The following is an 18864-nucleotide window of genomic DNA, read 5'->3' as shown; positions in this document are numbered from 1 at the left end:
AGCAATACCTCTGTGTCTTCATTCACCTGTGACTCCCATCTCCCATAGCAAACTCATTACCACTGCCATAATCCTCTCAAGAAGGATATCCTCTATTGAACAAACGGTTGTACTTCATCTTCCACAGAAAAATAGGCCAAGAAACAAAAGCCTTGAGTTCCCAGGTTGCTATGCTAACCCCACCCTACTTGACAACAGCATTACAAATATGGCTGCATTTGTGCAGGCATCCACAGACAGAGCATGAGTTCAACCGCTGGAACGACAGACCTATTTTGTCTACTTCATTAGAATTTAAGTACCCTACTAAATAACTACATTTATCAGAAGCCTAGCACGCAACCAACTGTTTTACAATTATCACTCAATCATTCTAAGAGACCCCCCCTTTCCTCCAACAAATCTTCTCAGAGCCCACCTCCAGGACATTTAGGTGCCTATCTCAGTCAGCTCAGGATGCCACATCAAAATGCCATAGACTGGGCGGCTTAAATAACAGAAAAGAATTTTCTCACGGTACTGGAGGCTGGAAATCCAAAATCAAGGTGCCAGCATGGTCAGTTTCTGGTGAGGACTCTCTTCCTGTCTTCCTGTCTAGTAGACGGCTGCCTTCAGTGTCCTCACATGCTTTTTCTTGGTGTGTAAGGAGAGAGATAACAAACTTTCTGGTGTCTCTTATAAAGACCTAATGGATCAAAGCCCCACCCTTTTGACCTCACTTTACCTTAATTACTTCCCTAGAGGCCCCACTGTCAAAAACAGCTACAGTCAGAGTTAGGGCTTTCACAATATAAATTTTGCAAGGATGCGTAATAGTGCCTTTTCCCAATGTTTTCAAAACACCTTTTAAATCTATCTCTATATCACTTCTCCACAAGGTTATTATTCTTTTTCCCACCCATTTGACTGTGGCCTCTTCAAGGGAAGGCTTTACATACTATTCATTTACCTGTTTATTTCTAGCACTTAGCAGAAGGCCTGATACCCAGGAAGCAATCAATAAGTGACAGACTAAATGAATGAGCAAAATATCTTTGGCATGACATTCATTTCATCAAAATAAAAGGGTGAGACCAATACTTAGAGTTACACACACCCCACAGGCTAAATGTTTTGCCTCTGAGGTGACCTTCTAACAAACAGGAGCTAATTCAAGGCCGTAACATATAAATAGTTTAGTTCCCCAGTTATTTAAGATATGAAAAAAAAACAGCAGACATTATCTATGCACTGGACAAATTATATGTTCCACTGCATATTAATATAGCCTGCTTTGGGGTATATTTCATCGGAGAAGAGACAAAAGCCTTAAGGAGCTTACAATTTAGTTGGTAATACTACATTTAAAAAAAAAAAGGGTGGGGGAAGGCAAATGCTTCAGTTCAAAATAAAAGCAAATCAAGAAATGCAATAGGCAGAGAAAGATAAATCTGTGATACCAGAAGTATTATCACAAAGTATTAAAACTTAGAAGTAATTGTCAATGGTTTAAATTAATGTCACTATAAGGTGGGAACCAGAGAAGATGCTGCAGAGATACTACAGTTCCCACAAAAAGGTAGAAGAGTTGATATTTCAGTGTCCTCAGGATGGGAAATGGGGACATTACTATTAGTAGAAAAATTAGATAGATAGATAGATAGACAGACAGACAGAGAGACAGACAAGGTCACAAATAGAGATAGACATACAAACACAGGGAGAGGAAAGAAATTCAATTTTTTTCAGAATTATTAATGCAATATTAAGCCACAGTAAATTTTTAGAAAAGTAAATATTCTAAGTAGTTTTGCAAATACTATATAAGGAGGTACACAAAGTCTGGCAAAATGTTCAAAAGAGTTAAAAAATGGGTTCAGAAAGTCAACGTGAAAAAAACCTAGGCATGAATATCACATTTTCTAAATCATTGTCCCCTTGATCTACAGACCTATGGAGCATAAGTTACAAGAGTTTTTTGGGGCATCTTTAATTCTTAATAGTTGTAGTACTGTAGTAATAGCAGTAAAATGAGGCCAAATCAAAAACGGTACTGTTGACAATTGAAATCTCATTCTAGATTTAAATTTAAAATTTTGCATCCATCACAGCAAAAGCATAATCCATAGTTCCCTGTGCATATAAATCCAAACAAAATACAGCACCTTAGTATTTGTGAAAAGCAAGATAAGAAAAATAATCAAAATTATAAAGAAAACCTTAAAATTATCTAGTTTACCTTGTCACTCAAAGGGCATGACTACTTGTTCAAGGTTTTACTGACAGAATTCATGGCTCCAAGCATTTTGGTTAAGTTTCTTTCCGACACATCATAAAAATTCACAAAGTGACACCTTTTCTGAGATAAAATGCCTTTGTTGTTTTTAAAACAACAAAAACTTTTATACTGTTAAAATAAACCAAGGAAGTGTAAAGTACCTCCTAAAATTGTAGATAGAGCCACTAATCTGAGTCAATGTATTGAAAAAAAGCAGTGCTCAAATATCTGGGCCAGGGACTATAACTCTATTTTGACATTTAAATGTGAGAGAACACAGAAGGCAAGGAAGAAATAGCTGCCTGGGAACAAAACACAAAAGTAAGAAATACCGTGTTTCCCTGAAAATAAGACCTAGCCAGACCATCAGCTGTAATGCATCTTTTGGAGCAAAAATTAATATAAGACGCAGTCTCATTTTAATATAAGACTGGGTATAATATAATATAATTAATATAATATAATACCCGGTCTTATATTAATTTTTGCTGATTGTCCGGCTAGGCTAGACCTTATTTTCGGGGAAACACGGTAGCCTCTAAATCAAAAGGAGTCTTATCATTTCAGCTGTTAGAAAAGTTTCTGAATGACAATGGGAGCAAAAGCAATGGAGATGTGTTTTAAAAAAAGCATACAGCACAGTACATTGCCCTGATTCCACCAGAGATTAAGTACTAATCAAAAATATTCTACTTCCAGAGAGTAAAATGGTGGATACCAGGATACGGGGGATGGGGGAGAATAAGATTCATATTGTTTGAGGGTACAAACTTGCTACAAGTAGTAAATAAGCCAGAGATCTAATGCATAGTATAATGGATATAGACAATATTTTACTATTATTATGTAATGTGATAAATATTGCTACAATCTTCTTACAATGTATCCAAGTAAAACACTGTACAGCTTAAATTTACACAATGTTATGTGTTATATTCTTCATTCACTGAAGAAATTAATTCCAACTGATGGGTAATGTTGTACCAGAGTATGGGTAGATGGCGACAGAGACACAATGCAGGAGGAAACGGCTTTGCTTCCTGGTCAGCCACCCTGCTTGGCAGGCTCCTACAGTACATAGCCATTATCCAGTATCAGGTTCCTGCAGTGCCCTCTCTTGGACCAGGTGAAATCTCTCTGTGAGAACCTTTCCCTAGTACCCCAGAGAGCAGATTTCAGGCAAATTCCATCAAGGAGGCACTCACTACAGCAACTTCACAGCCATCCGATGAGCCACACATTCTCTCAACCAGGTCTGGATCTCAGGCCTGGATGGGTCTCTTCCTTGGGTGCTCATTTCTAGCCCTAGGGGTTGTGGCTGCTCCTTATTTCTATACCCTTGAGAGCTCTCTTTACTTACTAGCCAATCCTGTTATAGTTAGTAATTCCTTACATACATTAAACTTTCCTTGTTCAAATGACTGTGGTTTGTCTTTCCTGGTTGGATTAGACTGATACAATCCTGAAAACCCAGAAAGACTACATTCACATCAATCGAGGAATGAAGGACAAGCAGTTAGACAATAAAAGAAACTAAAATACAATAGACCCTCAAATTTTGTCAGCCAAAACATCCACAGTCCCTTGGATTTGACTTTAATTGCTATATCCCACAAACACCTCCTTTTTTAAACTTCTAAGTATTTGGGTGGTCTTTATCTTAGTTTCTTAGCAAAATGTTAAACAGTTGTCATTAGCTTTTCTGTGCTATGAGAATTGTCCATCCTGATCACCAAGTAAAGTTGGATAACTAACAGTGATAACAGTACTGAGAGGAGCATCTGTCAATTCAGTTATCATAAGTTCCTGCTCAGGAAACCCATGAGAGTCAAACTTTTAGAGAGGAGCATGTTATAGTGGCCTCATCTCCTGGGAGTCAGCTTAAACATGAGCTTGTTAACTGAAGCACATGATCTTTCTGGTGCCCTTCTTTTCCCCTCTATGATTAGCACACCTGGAAAAGGACAAAATAAAACCACTGAAAAACTCATTAAATCTGATGTAGGCATGGTAGGCAGGCTAAAATTAGAAATCCACAAAGGAATAAAGGAGCAGGGAAACAGCAAAGCCAAATTCTTGAAACAAATGCCAGGGAAAAGGAATAGCAAAGGTTATTTTTTGTTAGTGGAATCTCAAATTGAAAAACCAAAAAAAGACTATCAAAAAACATTTATTGGATTAAAGCAGTCCCAGAGTTGTAGGAACACAGAGAAAAACTAAATATATAATAAAGAGGCATTAAAGAATTCAATAAATTTGTTATATCACTCATTTAGCAGAAAACAATTTTAGAAGAAAGCAAATGACATACTTTGCTACTATACTAAAAATGAAATACACTAAACACCGAAGGGAGCTAATTACCTGAAACACAGTCTTGTTTCTAAAGGGCATTTTATTTTAATGTGTGTTGGATGGGAGGTGTATGTGTTTTGCAGGAACAAAAATACTTTCAAAGACAGTAATTTTTAGTAATTTGTCTTGTACAACTACCTTACTGTAACTTCTCCAAACTTTTTTTTTGTAACTGGTAAGTTGTGGGGACAGAGTCCCAGAGAGCAGTTTCCAAGCTCTCGGGCCTCACATGAAAGGCGCTGACTCGGGTAGTAGATGGCCGTCAGCTGTGACTAATTGGCCATCAGCTGTAACCAGTTAGCCAGTTAGCCAGATATAACTGCCACAGCTGCGCTGGTTGGGGAGTCGGGAGTTGAGAGTCGAGAGTCAGTCGGTTGGTTGGCAGGCAGAGAAGCGGACAGAAGGTCGCACGCCGTGTGGCTCCTGCCTCCTGTGTCTCCAACCCATCCCCCAGTGAGACTATAGTGGTATGACTCCCCTACCTATGGCTCTGTGGGTGTTCCTTTTTGGCCTAGCCATATCCTGCGTTCTTATGCGGGGAGCGGGACCAGAGACCCCCGCAGGCTGCCCCGCACGACATAAGTCTAGGGTGGAAATTCATTTTTGCATATTTACAGTGAATGAACAGGGATTATCTTTCTTTCCTACTGAGAACAAAGGTGATATACAACTTCTTCAAGTACAAAACTCTTTCCCCCAAACTGAAGACTCCATATAGCAAATGTACAAGGACCCCAACTTTTGTCAGAAAAGCAATTTAGATAGCTGTTGATTTTGTCACTACCTTCCTCCAACATACTGCCTCAAGGATTTTAGGTCAGGTGTGTACTTCTCCTTTCTCCGCTCTGCTGATTCAAAATTATCCTTCTCTTTAACACAAAATTTCCAGTGCATTTAATAAGCTTCTAGATTAATTTCAGAGAGGGGATTCCCGCCATCACTTCAAATTTAATATATCTGAAACCAAACCTTCTACATAGCCACTCACCTTTCAAACTAGCTACTCTTTTCAATTACTCCCATTTATCTTAGTGAAAATCCCATTCTGCCACTACTTATCAATTTTAGCTAGACTACTTTAACTAACTTCAAGATGGTCTTCCGATCTGTGGTTCTCCCAACTTCAATAGCATCCTTTATACTATTTTGATTCACATGCCTGGTATACCATTTTTATCATTAAAGAAAGGAAGAAGCTCCAGAAATTCAGAGGTACCTTCGGGACGCTGCTAAAATAATAGGAAATTCCATCTGGCAGGGCTCAAGACCACCCCCATTTAAACACAGCAGCACTAGTTTTATCAATTTTGTAAATGTCATCTAAACATTTTGTTGGCTGAAGGGGTTGCTAGGCAATCATTTCCCTAACAAATCAAATGGTCACAATTCACTTACTTGTATACATTTTCTGTCATTGCCATAACAAATTACCACAAATATAATGGCTTAAAATCACATAAATTTATTACAGTTCTGGAGGTCTGAAGTCTGACAGGTCTCACTGGGCTAAGACCAAGGAGGGGTGTAGATAGGGCTGCATTCCCTTCTGGAGGCTCTAGAGGGGGTTGTTCTCCTGCATTTTCCAGCATCTCCATGTCCCTCTTTCTTTGGCCCTTGACCCTTTCCACCATCTTCAAAGCCAGCAATGTCCAGCTGAGTTCTCCTCACTCAGCCTCCTCCTTCCACTTTTAAGGAAACTTGTGATTACATTGAGCCCATAAGCATAACCCAGAATAATCTTTCTATCTTAAAGTCAGCTGATTAGCAACCTTAATTCCTTTCTGCCATATAAGGTAAGGTGGTCATAGGCTCCAGGGATTAAAACATAAACATCTTTGGGTGGAGGGTGGGGTATTATTTGTCTACTACACTACCCAAACTTTATTTGCCCTCTACTCTCCAACAGAATGCTGCTGTATAGAGAATCAAAGAAAGCGGCCCAAATGCATCCCACCTCTCCTATTTCTCACCCAAAATACAGGAAAGGAAATAAGAGATCACAAGGATAATCAGTGGCAAGAGATACATTCTTATTCCTTGATAGAACTTGTAATTCATTTTTCTTATATATAACACATGGTCCCATTCTTAAGACAGCCCAAAGTTCTCTAACTGAAACAATAATAACTATACCATAGACTAACTGTCCAAGAACTTTATGAAGAGCCTGAAACTTAATTTGAAGTACCAACTGGAAATACAGCAACAAAAAACAACCTTTCGGTTTAGTTATTATTAAACCATGTAATCATGTCATTTTATAAAAGAAACTGTATGCTCAGACCTAAGCCTTGAACACCTTACCACAAAATTTTTTTTTCAGTATTTCTAATATTTTATACCATTAGTAGATATTGTGCCTAAGTACAAACTTCAAGCTTAAAACTGATTAGGGCTCAGTCCTGCTTTAATTCCTGACTTCACTTTTAGGGTAGTGGAAAGCTAGTATATGGAGTCATTCTGAGTGCTTACAAAAATTCAGTGCAGCACGAGTAAAACCTTGTATATTATATAGTCCAGACCTTTTCTTAGCTTTTGATACCCCCAGGATATTTGTAGCCGATTCAAAACTGTCCAAACTTTAATGTAGTACGATTCCAGGTTGGCCTCAAGATGGAGAGAACCCTTTTAAAAACAGACAGCCCTTCAGGTAACGGTTTTTTGTGTATCACTAAAAATGAATGGGGAGACACACTAGCCAAAAGAATACTAAGACATTTAGGAGCAGGACTTGGTTTTAATAATGCTCTACATGATAGAGGTACTAACAGATATAAAAGGAAGTATGCAGACACTGAACTTCATAAATAAGCTTTAGGGCTAACAGTGAGGATAAAATGCCCAGAATAAAATATATTTATGAAGATCTGAACTTGCCCTTACCTTAACAGTGACCATAATTTCATCACTGGCCATTAACCTTACTATCAACTATACCTCAGTTTTAAGAATCAAATGAAATAATGTACATATTCAAATTTAAAATGTTTTTTCATCTAGCACTATTGAGAGTAAAAACAATTAAATCTTACATTACAGATACTGAAAGATACCTTTTAAGTTTCAAAGATTAAAAACAAATTAATGAAAGGCTGTCTATAGTTTAACATTCCACAGTCTTAGAGAATATCCAGCATAATTCGACCATTTCTTGGTGGTTCTGAATCATTATGAGGAATATCACTGATAATGGTATGTCAGATATAGCTCAGGGGCCAATAGGTACAGTAGAAATGCTCCACAATTTGGAATTTTGTCTTTCCTTTTCAATGCAGTAATTTGTCATTTCTTATTTTGTGACAAAATAATTCAAATCTGCTTTATTTTACACACAACTATGTTGGGCCTAATGAAGTGCCACAGTCTGTCCTTGACTGTATAGCAATCACTCTCTTTGCGATCCCTAGGCTTTGTTTGTTTGTTTGTTGTTTTTTTAAACTCCTTGCTATAATGTCTACAGTAGTGATGGTGAGACTGCCCAAAAATTTGGCCTTTAGTTAAATGGATTCTACTGCTGTATTAGGTCCCTCACTCTCTGATAAGTCTTAGTTGAACTCATAATCTTCGAAAAGTAGTATAACTCACAAAATATCGCTACCTTTATTATTACTGCAACTATTATTTGATAAGTACTTACTGCACACAGAGCTTGGGCTTGTTTTAAATACATTAACTTAATCTTAACAAAACTTCATCTAACAACATTATTTTCAAGGATGGAAACCAAGGAAAGAGATTAAATAACTTGCTTAGGAGGCAGAACCAGGTTTGCACTCTAGATCTATCTCACACCAAGCCCTGTGTCCTTAAACACTGTAGATCATTTCACAGAAAAGAAGACAGATTCAAGAAAAGTAAGTAACTGAGTTAGTTCACACATCTATAAAATGGGAATAATGATATGCACCTGCCTCTGACAAGATTGTTAAGGTTAAATAAATGGCAAGTTATATGAAAACATGAAAAGATTAAAGCATCTAAAGATATTAGCCTCTCATACTGCACAATTCCAGGAAGCACCATTCACACAAACACAATATGAGTTTTCCTAAAGTAGTACAGGGAATGCCAATTATATTGGGAACAGTGTCTCCTGGAGCTGTGCACTGCAGATGTACACATATGTGTAAGTGTGTGTGTGTGTGTTCACATATATATATATAGTTTATCTATTAGTGTGAACTGCATTCTTTTTTTCTCTAGATACAATAAAACCAGTGATTATTAACATAGACAGTGATAACTGAACAAGTGTTTAATGAGAAAAAGAAAGCTTTTTTTGCCATAAACAATCAGGTAGCTCACTTACTTTAAATTCATGGTGATTTCTCTCCCTTTCCTTTGTAATAAAATCAATTTCATGAATGGTTACAGTATATAGATATATTAATCACTGTAAAAAAGCCTAAATCTTTCTTTTCCCATTTCTAATTTCTCTGGTTCATAAACAAAGAAGGAACCAAATCACTTTATTTGTAGGAAAAAAGTCAAGTCCATTAAAATGGTTTAGAAGTAATTGAGGTAGTTCTTTCAAGATGGAATTCACGATACATTTTAAGTCACTACAGACCACTACTAGGTGATAAAACTAAAATTATAGTGACTGTCTTCATATGTTCCAAAATTTGCTCTTATATGTGAATATCAAGGTGACCACGTGTCATGCAGGGTGTCACGCGGGTCTCTGGTCCCGCTCTCCACATAAGAACGCAGGATATGGTGAAGCCAAACAGGAACACCCACGGAGCCATAGGTAGGGGAGCCATACCACTATATTCTCGCTGGTGGCTGGGTTGGAGACACAGGAAGCAGGAGCCACAGAATCCGCAATCCGCTGTCCACTTGTCTCTGCCAACCAACCTTACTTGCTATCTGCAATCTGCGCTTGCTAGCTCAGCCACCATCTTCTTGCTAGCCCCCATTTTTCTGCTAGCATAGCCACAGCAGTTATATTAGTGGCCAATGGCTCACTGGTTACAGCTGACGGCCAACTAGCCACAGCTGATGGCCATCCAATCACAGTTGATGGCCATTTACTCCCTGAGCCAGCACCTTTCCTCGTGAGGCCGAGAGCCTGGAAACTGCACTCTGGGACTCTGTCCCCACACCACGAATTTAAAAATCCACTTAGTCATCAAGAGACTATGATAAAACATGAGAACTGAATACCAGGACTTAACAGAGGTCACAGGGATAAAATAAACGATCCTTCTAATTACTGTAAAACAAAAATTGTTTTGTACTTCTTTTGAGCTTTGACATTTCTAATAAACTTAAGGTCAGTATTTTAAAGACTGACTACAAAAATACAATGATGCATGATCAAAACAAAAGCTCTGAACTATTAATCCAAGCACAGGGAGAGATACCCTGACTAATCCATACACCAACACACTTGCAGCTCTTATCACCAATAGCTAAACCATCAAGGCTTGGCTGTACATGTGTACAAATCACCTGACATGCTAAGTTGAAGCCCTACCACAGCCTTAGTTACCTAGCAAATTATCCAGGTCAGAGAAAACTCAAGCGCTCACATTTTTCATGCTTCCATCACCAAATCTATTTACCTTATAACAGCAACAAGATTTATAACGCTGGGAATGTCTAGTTATGTGCTCATTAACACAGGAGTCTCTCAGAACTAACTAGAGAATATACCACCCCTTGGTGATAACATTCCTGATAACAGATTTCTTCTTTATCCATATTTTCTAGTCTTTTTACAATGAATTCCTACTGCTATTATATGGGGGACTAAAGCAAAAACAAATAACCTTTTACTTATTATTTCTATGATGACTAGTAAAGTCTATATAAGTGACCAAAAGTGAATTATTGGTGTTCAGAAATGAGTCAGTGCAATGGACCAGTGTAAAAAAAAAAAAAAAATCTAAACCATATAAAACTAGGCATTATACATGGTACCACCATAAAAAGAAATGACCTAGCAAATACCTAAAAACTATTTTTTGATGGCTATCAGAAACACTTAAATCCCATATATAGGACAAAATGACTGAAAATGACAAAGACAAGATAACACATCACTATGCAGTAAGCCAATACTACTATTTAAAAAAAAACACAGCGTGGGAAACCTGAAATGACTTGCTAGAAGTAACCAGATAGACCAGGTACAGAACTTAAGTAGATGTTACATGTTACACAATAATACTCTGCATTTATAGCACCCTGGTCTGAAGGAATCAAAGAGCTTTCACTATTTACCTATCATCACCTATTCACTTATTCCAAAAAATTCTTACTTTATCACCCTTATCATTTACTTATTTATTATTCAATAGGATTCTCATTGACATTCTTAAGATGCATGAATATGTTATTTTTGTTTCTATATATAGGTCGGGAAGAATACACACCACATTGTCAAAAAACCATTACTCAAGCAACCCATGAGGAACAAATGTGGATGGGGGAGGTTTGCTGAAGAAGGAATTTGCTTAGCTTCATTTATTTCAGTTTAAATTTTATCTTTGAACATACTACAAAAATATTAATAACCACAGAAAATATATTGCATTGTAAGCCATGACATTTCCTTCTAGATGGATCTTAGCTCATCCCCTGAATAAACAGATTTCCTATGTTAAATATACTATTATAGGCCATAGTCCCAGAGACCAGCTTCAGATTACTAGTATTTCTAAGCACAGGACTTCTCAACACGTGCAGGCTGACCCTTGCACAAAGCAGACAACTGGACAGAGCAGATGCTACCCACCACCACAGCCATCCCTATTCTCCCAACTCCACTGCCAACTAGATTCCAGCAAGCATCTTCCATGATTCCATCCTTCACTGTGTTACCTTACCCATTAATCATCAGACCAGAAAAGGAATTAACTTCCTTTCTGCCAAGAAACATTCATTTCAGTTTTTAAACTTTATTTTCCCCTACAAGGAAAGATCTACTTTTTCTCTTCCTTCAGTGTTGCCTCAATAGGTATAATAGTAAAAAACTGGAAACTTAAATGCCTATCAGTAGAGAATATGGACAAATAAATTATAATATATAATGTAATTACATGATATACAACATAATAATTATATATGTTATATATTATATAATATATACTCATATACGTATCAGATACTTTGAGGCTGCAAAAAAATTGTTTTAAGAATGAAGTTATCTGATACGGAGTATTAGAGATACATTGAGTGAAAAATGGAAGTGAAACACTGCAGTTTAGGTCACTTTTACGTAAGTGTAAAGAAAAGGGTTTTTACTCATATTTACTTACATACAAATAAATTAATAGTTTATGTGTTTTTATTCCCTATCATTCCAGAGATGAGTCGCTACCTCCCAGTGGGGAAAGTGGAACGCTGAGTTTTATAAAACTTTTAGCACCACTTGAACCATGTGACTGACTATATTACCTATTTTAAAAACCAATGAATTATTTTAAATTTGCTTAAAACTTATCTTCTGAGAAGTACTTATGATTACTTTAATACTTTATAAAGTTCACTCCTTTATAATCATGCATTTTAGAAATCCAAAAAGAAACAACAAATGTCTCCACTCACTACCATCACCAAGATATCCTATATTCCAATTCCTAATAGCAAGGATTATATTTTTATTTAATAAAGCAAGAATTACTTATTAAGTGGCTAAACTATAATACAACATAGGATGCAAAGGCAAATATAAGATAAATATATAATTGTAACCTCTGCGTGGTAACCATTAACCTTGATAGATTCAAGTAAGTCTGAAATTTCACATGAATCTTTAGGAAGCGAAAACTTACATATAATCCATGTAAGGGCATTTCAGCTAATCATATATAGTTGGAGCTTCCTGATATCACCAAAAGGAATAAAACAACACTGCAGTATACACATAGTTTTATTCTGTCTTTCATATCTGTAAGCATAGAAGAAACTGTGTGGGGCCGGCCCAGTGGCTCAGACGGTTAGAGCTCCATGCTCCTAACTCCAAAGGCTGCCAGTTCGATTCCCACATGGGCCAGTGGGCTCTCAACCACAAGGATGCCAGTTCAATTCCTGGAGTCCCGCAAGGGATGGTGGGCTCCGCCCCCAGCAACTAAGATTGAACACAGTACCTTGAGCTGAGCTGCCTCCCGGATAGCTCAGTTGGTTGGAGCATGTCCTCTCAACCACAAGGTTGCTGGGTTCGACTCCCACAAGGGATGGTGGGCTGCGCCCCCTTCAACTAGCAACGGCAACTGGACCTGGAGCTGAGCTGCGCCCTCCACAACTAAGACGGAAAGGACAACTTGAAGCTGAACGGCACCCTCAACTAAGATTGAAAGGACAACAACTTGACTTGGAAAAAAGTCCTGGAAGCACACACTGTTCCCCAATAAAGTCCTGTTCCCCCCTTCCCCAATAAAAAATCTTTAAAAAAAAAAAAAAAAAGAAACTGTGAGGCCGAGAGCTTATGAGAATATCATGAAAATGTGTCAAATTCAACAGCATGGAAGAGAATTCAAATGCCAAACCATTCATTTAAATTTTTTTATATACAATAACAGTAACTCAGACATGTGCATACAGAAAAACAAAACTAAATTTTTAAAAATAAACAGCTTACCATAATTACCTGGTAATCAATCTGAAAATAAAGAACTCATCTGATAGCCTACAACAAAAAAATGTGGTTTTGCTACATATACACACAATTAAAAACTCTAATGAATTATTCCATGTCATCTAGCAACTAAAATCAAATACTACTTAAATGCCATTAACGGGGCAGTTGACCCCTTTTCATATTTGTTCACACACATTTCCTGAGCATCCACTGGGAGATACAAGGAACAATAAAACAGGGTTTTCTGCTTTCAAGCATTTTATAACTACTACTTCAGAGTACTCAAAAACAAATTCAGAGTAGAAAGTTATCAAGAGGTTAAATAACTATATGAAAGAAAGACCTCACTAACTATCATACAGTTAGGGAAGAGGGAACTCGAGGGAAATATGGTATACGAGCTAGCCTTTCATGGAGGTCTTCAAAAGGCAGAGATAGGAAAGGGAGAAAATTCCAAGTGAAAATGCATGAGAAACCAAAAATGTCTTGGTTTTAGAAAAATGTAAACTTAAGTTTGAATAAAACAATAAATAAATTTGAAAAGGAGCACTGGCAAATATAAGATATATATATACATATATATATATACATATATATCCAAAAATATATATCCAAAAATTATATATATCCAAAAATAATGCCGTTTTGGAAGACAACACTGAGGAACAAGGACTTAATTCCAGAGTAGGCCTACAGCCACTCAGTGGAGGTACAGTGGTCAAGAACACAGATTTGGAAATTAAGACATGCTTGGGATTCAAACTCCAGTTCTTCTACCTACTAATAATGCCTTCAGGCTCATGAATTCTCAGTTTCTTCGTCTGTAAAGTGGGATAATAGTATCTACAACATAAAATTATTGTGAAGGCCAAATGAGAACAAAGCATTCAAGAAAGTGGCTGACAAAACATTCAATAGTGTTTGGGTTTTTTCTGTTTTGTTTGCTTCTGTTAGGCAGAGAAAACATGATTAGGGCTGCATTTAGGACAATTAATTTGATAACAGTATGCATGATAAATGGCAAGACCTAGAGATTATGAATGTTTCCTGTTAATGGCAGTTGATGCAAAGGGATTAAAAGTACTTAGCTGCTGGGAAAATGGAAAAGAGGCAGGAGAATCAGGTACCACAACACAATAAAATGACAAAAAATTGTTTCTGAGAAAAGAAGAGAATGAAGAATTAAAAATGACTGTGAGCCTAAGAAAATATTTAAGGTCATTAATATAAGCAAGGAAATGAGGGAAGAATTATTAAATTTTCAAAGGAAACAGTTCAATTTTGAATCTATTGATTCAAAATAACAAAAGGACAGGCACTTAAAGAGTTTATCTAGGAGAACAACAAAAGGCAAGTCTGAAGCTCAGAAAAAGAAAAGGAGGCTGGTGAGGAAGCACTGGGGCCTCAACAAACAGGAGAGAATGAAGAGTGGAAACCATGGGTTTGTGTGTGACCAGAAAGGAGAAAACAGAACTCTAAAAAAGATGAGAACTCAATCTAAGGTAACACCTGTATTTAAGAAGTGAGGTCAGGAAATAAACAAAGGCTGCAAGGAGGAGGAGTCTGAGATACTGGCTTGGAAAAATAACAAAAGACAAAGACTTCCCAGCACTTCATATTCCATAGCTCTTCTGATGCTCATTTTTACTTCAGATTATAATCTGAACTGATTTATGATACTGTGATTATAGGTTTTTAAGAGCCTGCAAGTTACTGAAAAGTGTTCATTATTCCAACTCAACCCCCAGGACACAGCTAACACAGGACAATAATTATAATTAGCTATTTTTTTCATTATGTCAAAGCTCAAAGAATTGTAATATTTAAAATCTCATATTCCTTGACATCCACCCACACTTTTGACTCCACTGATAACCCACTCTTCAAAGAAAAACTCTCTCTTTGAAAACTTGACAGCCAATTCTCAGGTTTTTCTCCCCCTGTATTTCAGCTTCTCTTTCATCTTAACCAGTTCTCCCTAAAAACAGAACTATCAAGGACCAGGTCCTTTATGAAATATCACAATAGTTATTTTATACAATTAGTTTTAAACCCCAACTAGATTTTAAACTCTAGATCATAACTGATGCTTCTTTTGTTGTCATTCGTAGGACCTAAATAGTTTGATTTTTGGCTACTCACGAATATATGTCCCCAAAAGGATTTTCAGGCTAAAATGGAAAATAAACTTTCTATTTCTTCCCATCAGTCTTAATGAAGCTCTCTCTCATTAATTTTTGAGCACACACACTCTCTCGCGCGCACACATACACACACACACACACACACACAGCATTGGATCCCTCCAATTCTCCAATAGCTGCAAGTCCATAACCTTAGCATATTCTAAAGACATCTTTCTGGTATGGGAACATTTTTGTGTCCCACAACTATGATACCGCTCAGATCCATTGTTAAGTTATCCAAGAAATAATGGATGGCAGATAGGCCATTTAGATGTGAATCCAATTACTATCCTTAACAACTGCCAAAAATAAAAGCTCAAATATTTTCCTATATGTTTTTTTCCTCAAGTACATATCACAACTTTATTAACTTCAGTATTTGCCATATTTCTTTAAACTACACAGTTGTCACATCTGCTGGAAAATTGAAACAGATTAATGTACCATAATATTATGACACATACTCTATTAAATTGTCTGTCATGATGCATTTTTAAGAGTTTATAAAATACCAAAAATGAAATAGGCATATTTTAATCTTCTTAGGTCCCTCTTTGTACTCTTTCATCATATTAGTTTATAGTTTAAAAGAATGCAACTGTGTTCATAAAAATGTTAAATGCAATGAGATTATCCATCCAAGTTTGTAAGGAACAAAAGCACCTGTAGGAGCTATAATTTATCATATCCAAATTTACAAGGGCATCAAGCAGAATGTCTAAAACAACACACTCCTCCATCTTTGGTATCAGTTCAAAGAATATTTTAATAATACACCACAAGAAACCTCATCAAAAAAGACATCATTTGAGTTTCACACTATTTACCCTTTAGATTATTTTTCAATGCACATGATTATATTCATGTCTCTATTTTATAAGGAACATTTCCAACCAAAAAAGAGGAGGAAATTTTGTAAGGTAGTCTTCACTAATGGGAGGCAGCATGGCAGAGAAGAAAATTTAGGTTCTTGGATTAAGCATGCCTGAGTCTAATGCAGTCACCATATCTAAAAGGGCAATGGGATCTTGAACAGCTTAATCTCTCAGAGCCTCTCTGTTTATTAATCTATAGAATGGAGAGAATGCCACCCTATGTTGTGAAAAATACATAAAAGCGAGTAATGATAACTAAAATGCCATGGATATTTTTATTTCCTTTTAAATACAGTTTCCCAAATAATAAAATTCTACACAAAGGAGCCTGATTTCAGGCTATACATGTTTAGAACCAGACTGTTCTTTGTGATTATCTTAGTTGTTTTCCCTAGAAGCTAGCATCAATATGAATACACAATACATTTTTAATAAATACAAGTCAGTGATTACATCAACAAAGCTTCCAGCTCTTCTGCACATAGAAATATAAAATGTTAACAGAGAGATCCTAGCTTTCTGTCAGCTAGTAAGCAGTGTACTTCCACTTATGGCTTACTCCCTACGGTTTATTATCTAAATATTTAATCCTTGGGGTTTTTTTGTTTGTTTGTTTGTTTTTTAACCTATCTGAAATACAAACTTCTAGCCACTGGCCTTCTACCTTACCTCTTCTTCACACATGAATCATTTCATGTTTAAGGAATTTAATTTGTTTTCAACTGACCATATGGAATTTAAATTTACTCTGAAAAACGCACTTAAAAAAACAAAAGTAAAGTATTTTAGTAACCTGCTTTATGAAGTCATCCAAGCCTCATGTAAACTTCCATTAAGCTCTACGTAAACATATTACTCAACTTGTCTAACATCTAAGTATCCCCATCTGTCCTTAGACATTCTGAAAGTTTTACCCCATTATGTTTCAAAATATTGGTGTGTAGTTCTTTTAAAAGCTATTTAAAAGCTAAAAGATTATAGAAAAATTGCAGACAATGCTCAGCAATAAAAAAAATACATAATTTGCATAACTTGTAGCTTTTAAAAAGAATGAAGTATGCAATAAAATAAAGGAATATCTTTAAGTATCGTTGGCTAATAAAAACTATATATACTACATATGATCCCAATTTTACTTTAAAAAAATATTTATTATATGCACAGAAAAACCCTGAACGGCTAAACAACCACACTTGAAAAATGATTACCCCGGCTAGTAGTAAGAGGAGGAAAAAGGTGTGTGTGGGGGCGGAGTAAGGGGGGGGGGAGAGTTGTCTACATTGTTTGGCTGCTTAATTCTTTCTTAAAGAGCACGTAGTACCTTTGTAATTTAAAAAAGTAACTGAAAGAAAAATACTAGTAAAAATCATACTTTCTACTCCTACTCAAATTCTTCTAATTTGTAATTTAAAAAATATAGTTATGATTTCTAAATTTTAAAAAAAGAACATATAAAAACAATACTAGAAGTTAAAAAAATCTTGGATTTGCAAAATTACTCCCTCTGGTTCTTCTACTCATGGGTCCTCTCTAGGCTGGTGTTTAAAATACCCTAAGGATGGGCACCACACTTATACAGTAGTAAACGCTCAAACGAAAAACAGAAAGAAAATGTTAGCGCCTACTAGCTTCTTAAATTCCTTCCCAGCCCCAGCCCCCAAGGCTTCCCCGAGCTTACGTAGGTTGGATTCTCCTCCTTCAAAATCAAAACAACAACAGTAAGTCACGGGGTGAATCTGGAAAGGCCCAAAAGGGCCCGCGGGTGTCTGAGGACCCAGCGTCGCCGAATCTGTGTTCCCCGAGCCGGTGAGAGCCACAGGACAGTGAGGCCCCTCTCAGCGCCTGGTCCCCGACCTCCAGGACACTTCGAAACCAGTCCGACTCCTTCTACCCCCTACCCACCTAAATTCCCTGGCCGCCAACCTCCCGACCTCCCTCGAACCCTCGCCGCCCGCCCGATCCATGCAAGCAGGACACGTTAACCCGCACGACCCCGAGCCCGGGGACAGCGGCGTTACCTGCGGTAAAGCGGTTGGTCCGGCCCGCAGTAGCGACGCACAGGGTCAGGCGACCGCAGCCACCGCGACAACAACACGGCCGCCAATGCCGCCGCCGGGGGAGGGGTAATGCCTGGACTACCAGCTGAGAAAGCAGGACTGTCGCGGCCTCCGGAGTAGTCGGAAACCTGGGCATGCGCGGAGAGTCGCAGGCGGGAGAGCCTCTCGTTTAGGACACCAAAGTCAACAAGGCCCGGGGACGCCCCCATCCGGCTCCGCCCCCTCTGGAATCGCTCCACCCCCAAACCCAAACAACGCGAGATCTTGACAGGGGCTCGGGTACAACAGTGGTTGGGAGAATTCCCGCGAGAGCAGGACTGTAGCCTCCCCGCCTTCTCTCCCGCGTTTGGAAGCTCTGAGGCTGAGTGGCCGCGAGGCAGGCGGTGAGGAAGAAGTGGGAGTTGGTGATGGGGGCTTCCCTCAGGGAGGTCATTCGACTCCTCCGTGCTCCACAGCAGGGTCTCCCGATATCAGAGCATTTTCGAGGGTGATTCCCGGCAGGGTAATTCTCCTGAGGCTTTTGTGGAGCGTGCTCCCCAGTTTT

General features: G+C 37.7%; 1 protein-coding gene across 5 annotated transcripts in view; it reads right to left on the bottom strand.

Annotated features, from left to right (window-relative positions):
• PCMTD1 (protein-L-isoaspartate (D-aspartate) O-methyltransferase domain containing 1) overlaps window positions 1-18501 on the bottom strand; it is a 66293-nt gene extending 47792 nt beyond the window's left edge. For 2 of the 5 annotated variants that reach the window (XM_033125852.1, XM_033125854.1), the window contains exons 1-2: window positions 18282-18420; window positions 516-633 (exon numbers count right to left, since the gene is read on the bottom strand). Coding sequence is in view for 1 of the 5 variants with exons in the window: in XM_033125856.1 (XP_032981747.1) it covers window positions 18282-18456 (175 nt within the window). In the remaining 4 variants the exon portion in view is untranslated. Of the gene's footprint in view, window positions 1-515; window positions 634-18281 lie in introns of all 5 variants that reach the window. The other 3 variants (XM_033125856.1, XM_033125853.1, XM_033125851.1) reach the window with 3 other exon arrangements.
• Window positions 18502-18864: the final 363 nt, after the last annotated feature.

The sequence above is a fragment of the Rhinolophus ferrumequinum genome, chromosome 14 (genome assembly GCF_004115265.2).
Source record: "Rhinolophus ferrumequinum isolate MPI-CBG mRhiFer1 chromosome 14, mRhiFer1_v1.p, whole genome shotgun sequence".
Classification (NCBI taxonomy): Eukaryota; Metazoa; Chordata; class Mammalia; order Chiroptera; family Rhinolophidae; genus Rhinolophus; species Rhinolophus ferrumequinum.
This window is presented reverse-complemented; position numbering and strand designations above follow the sequence as displayed.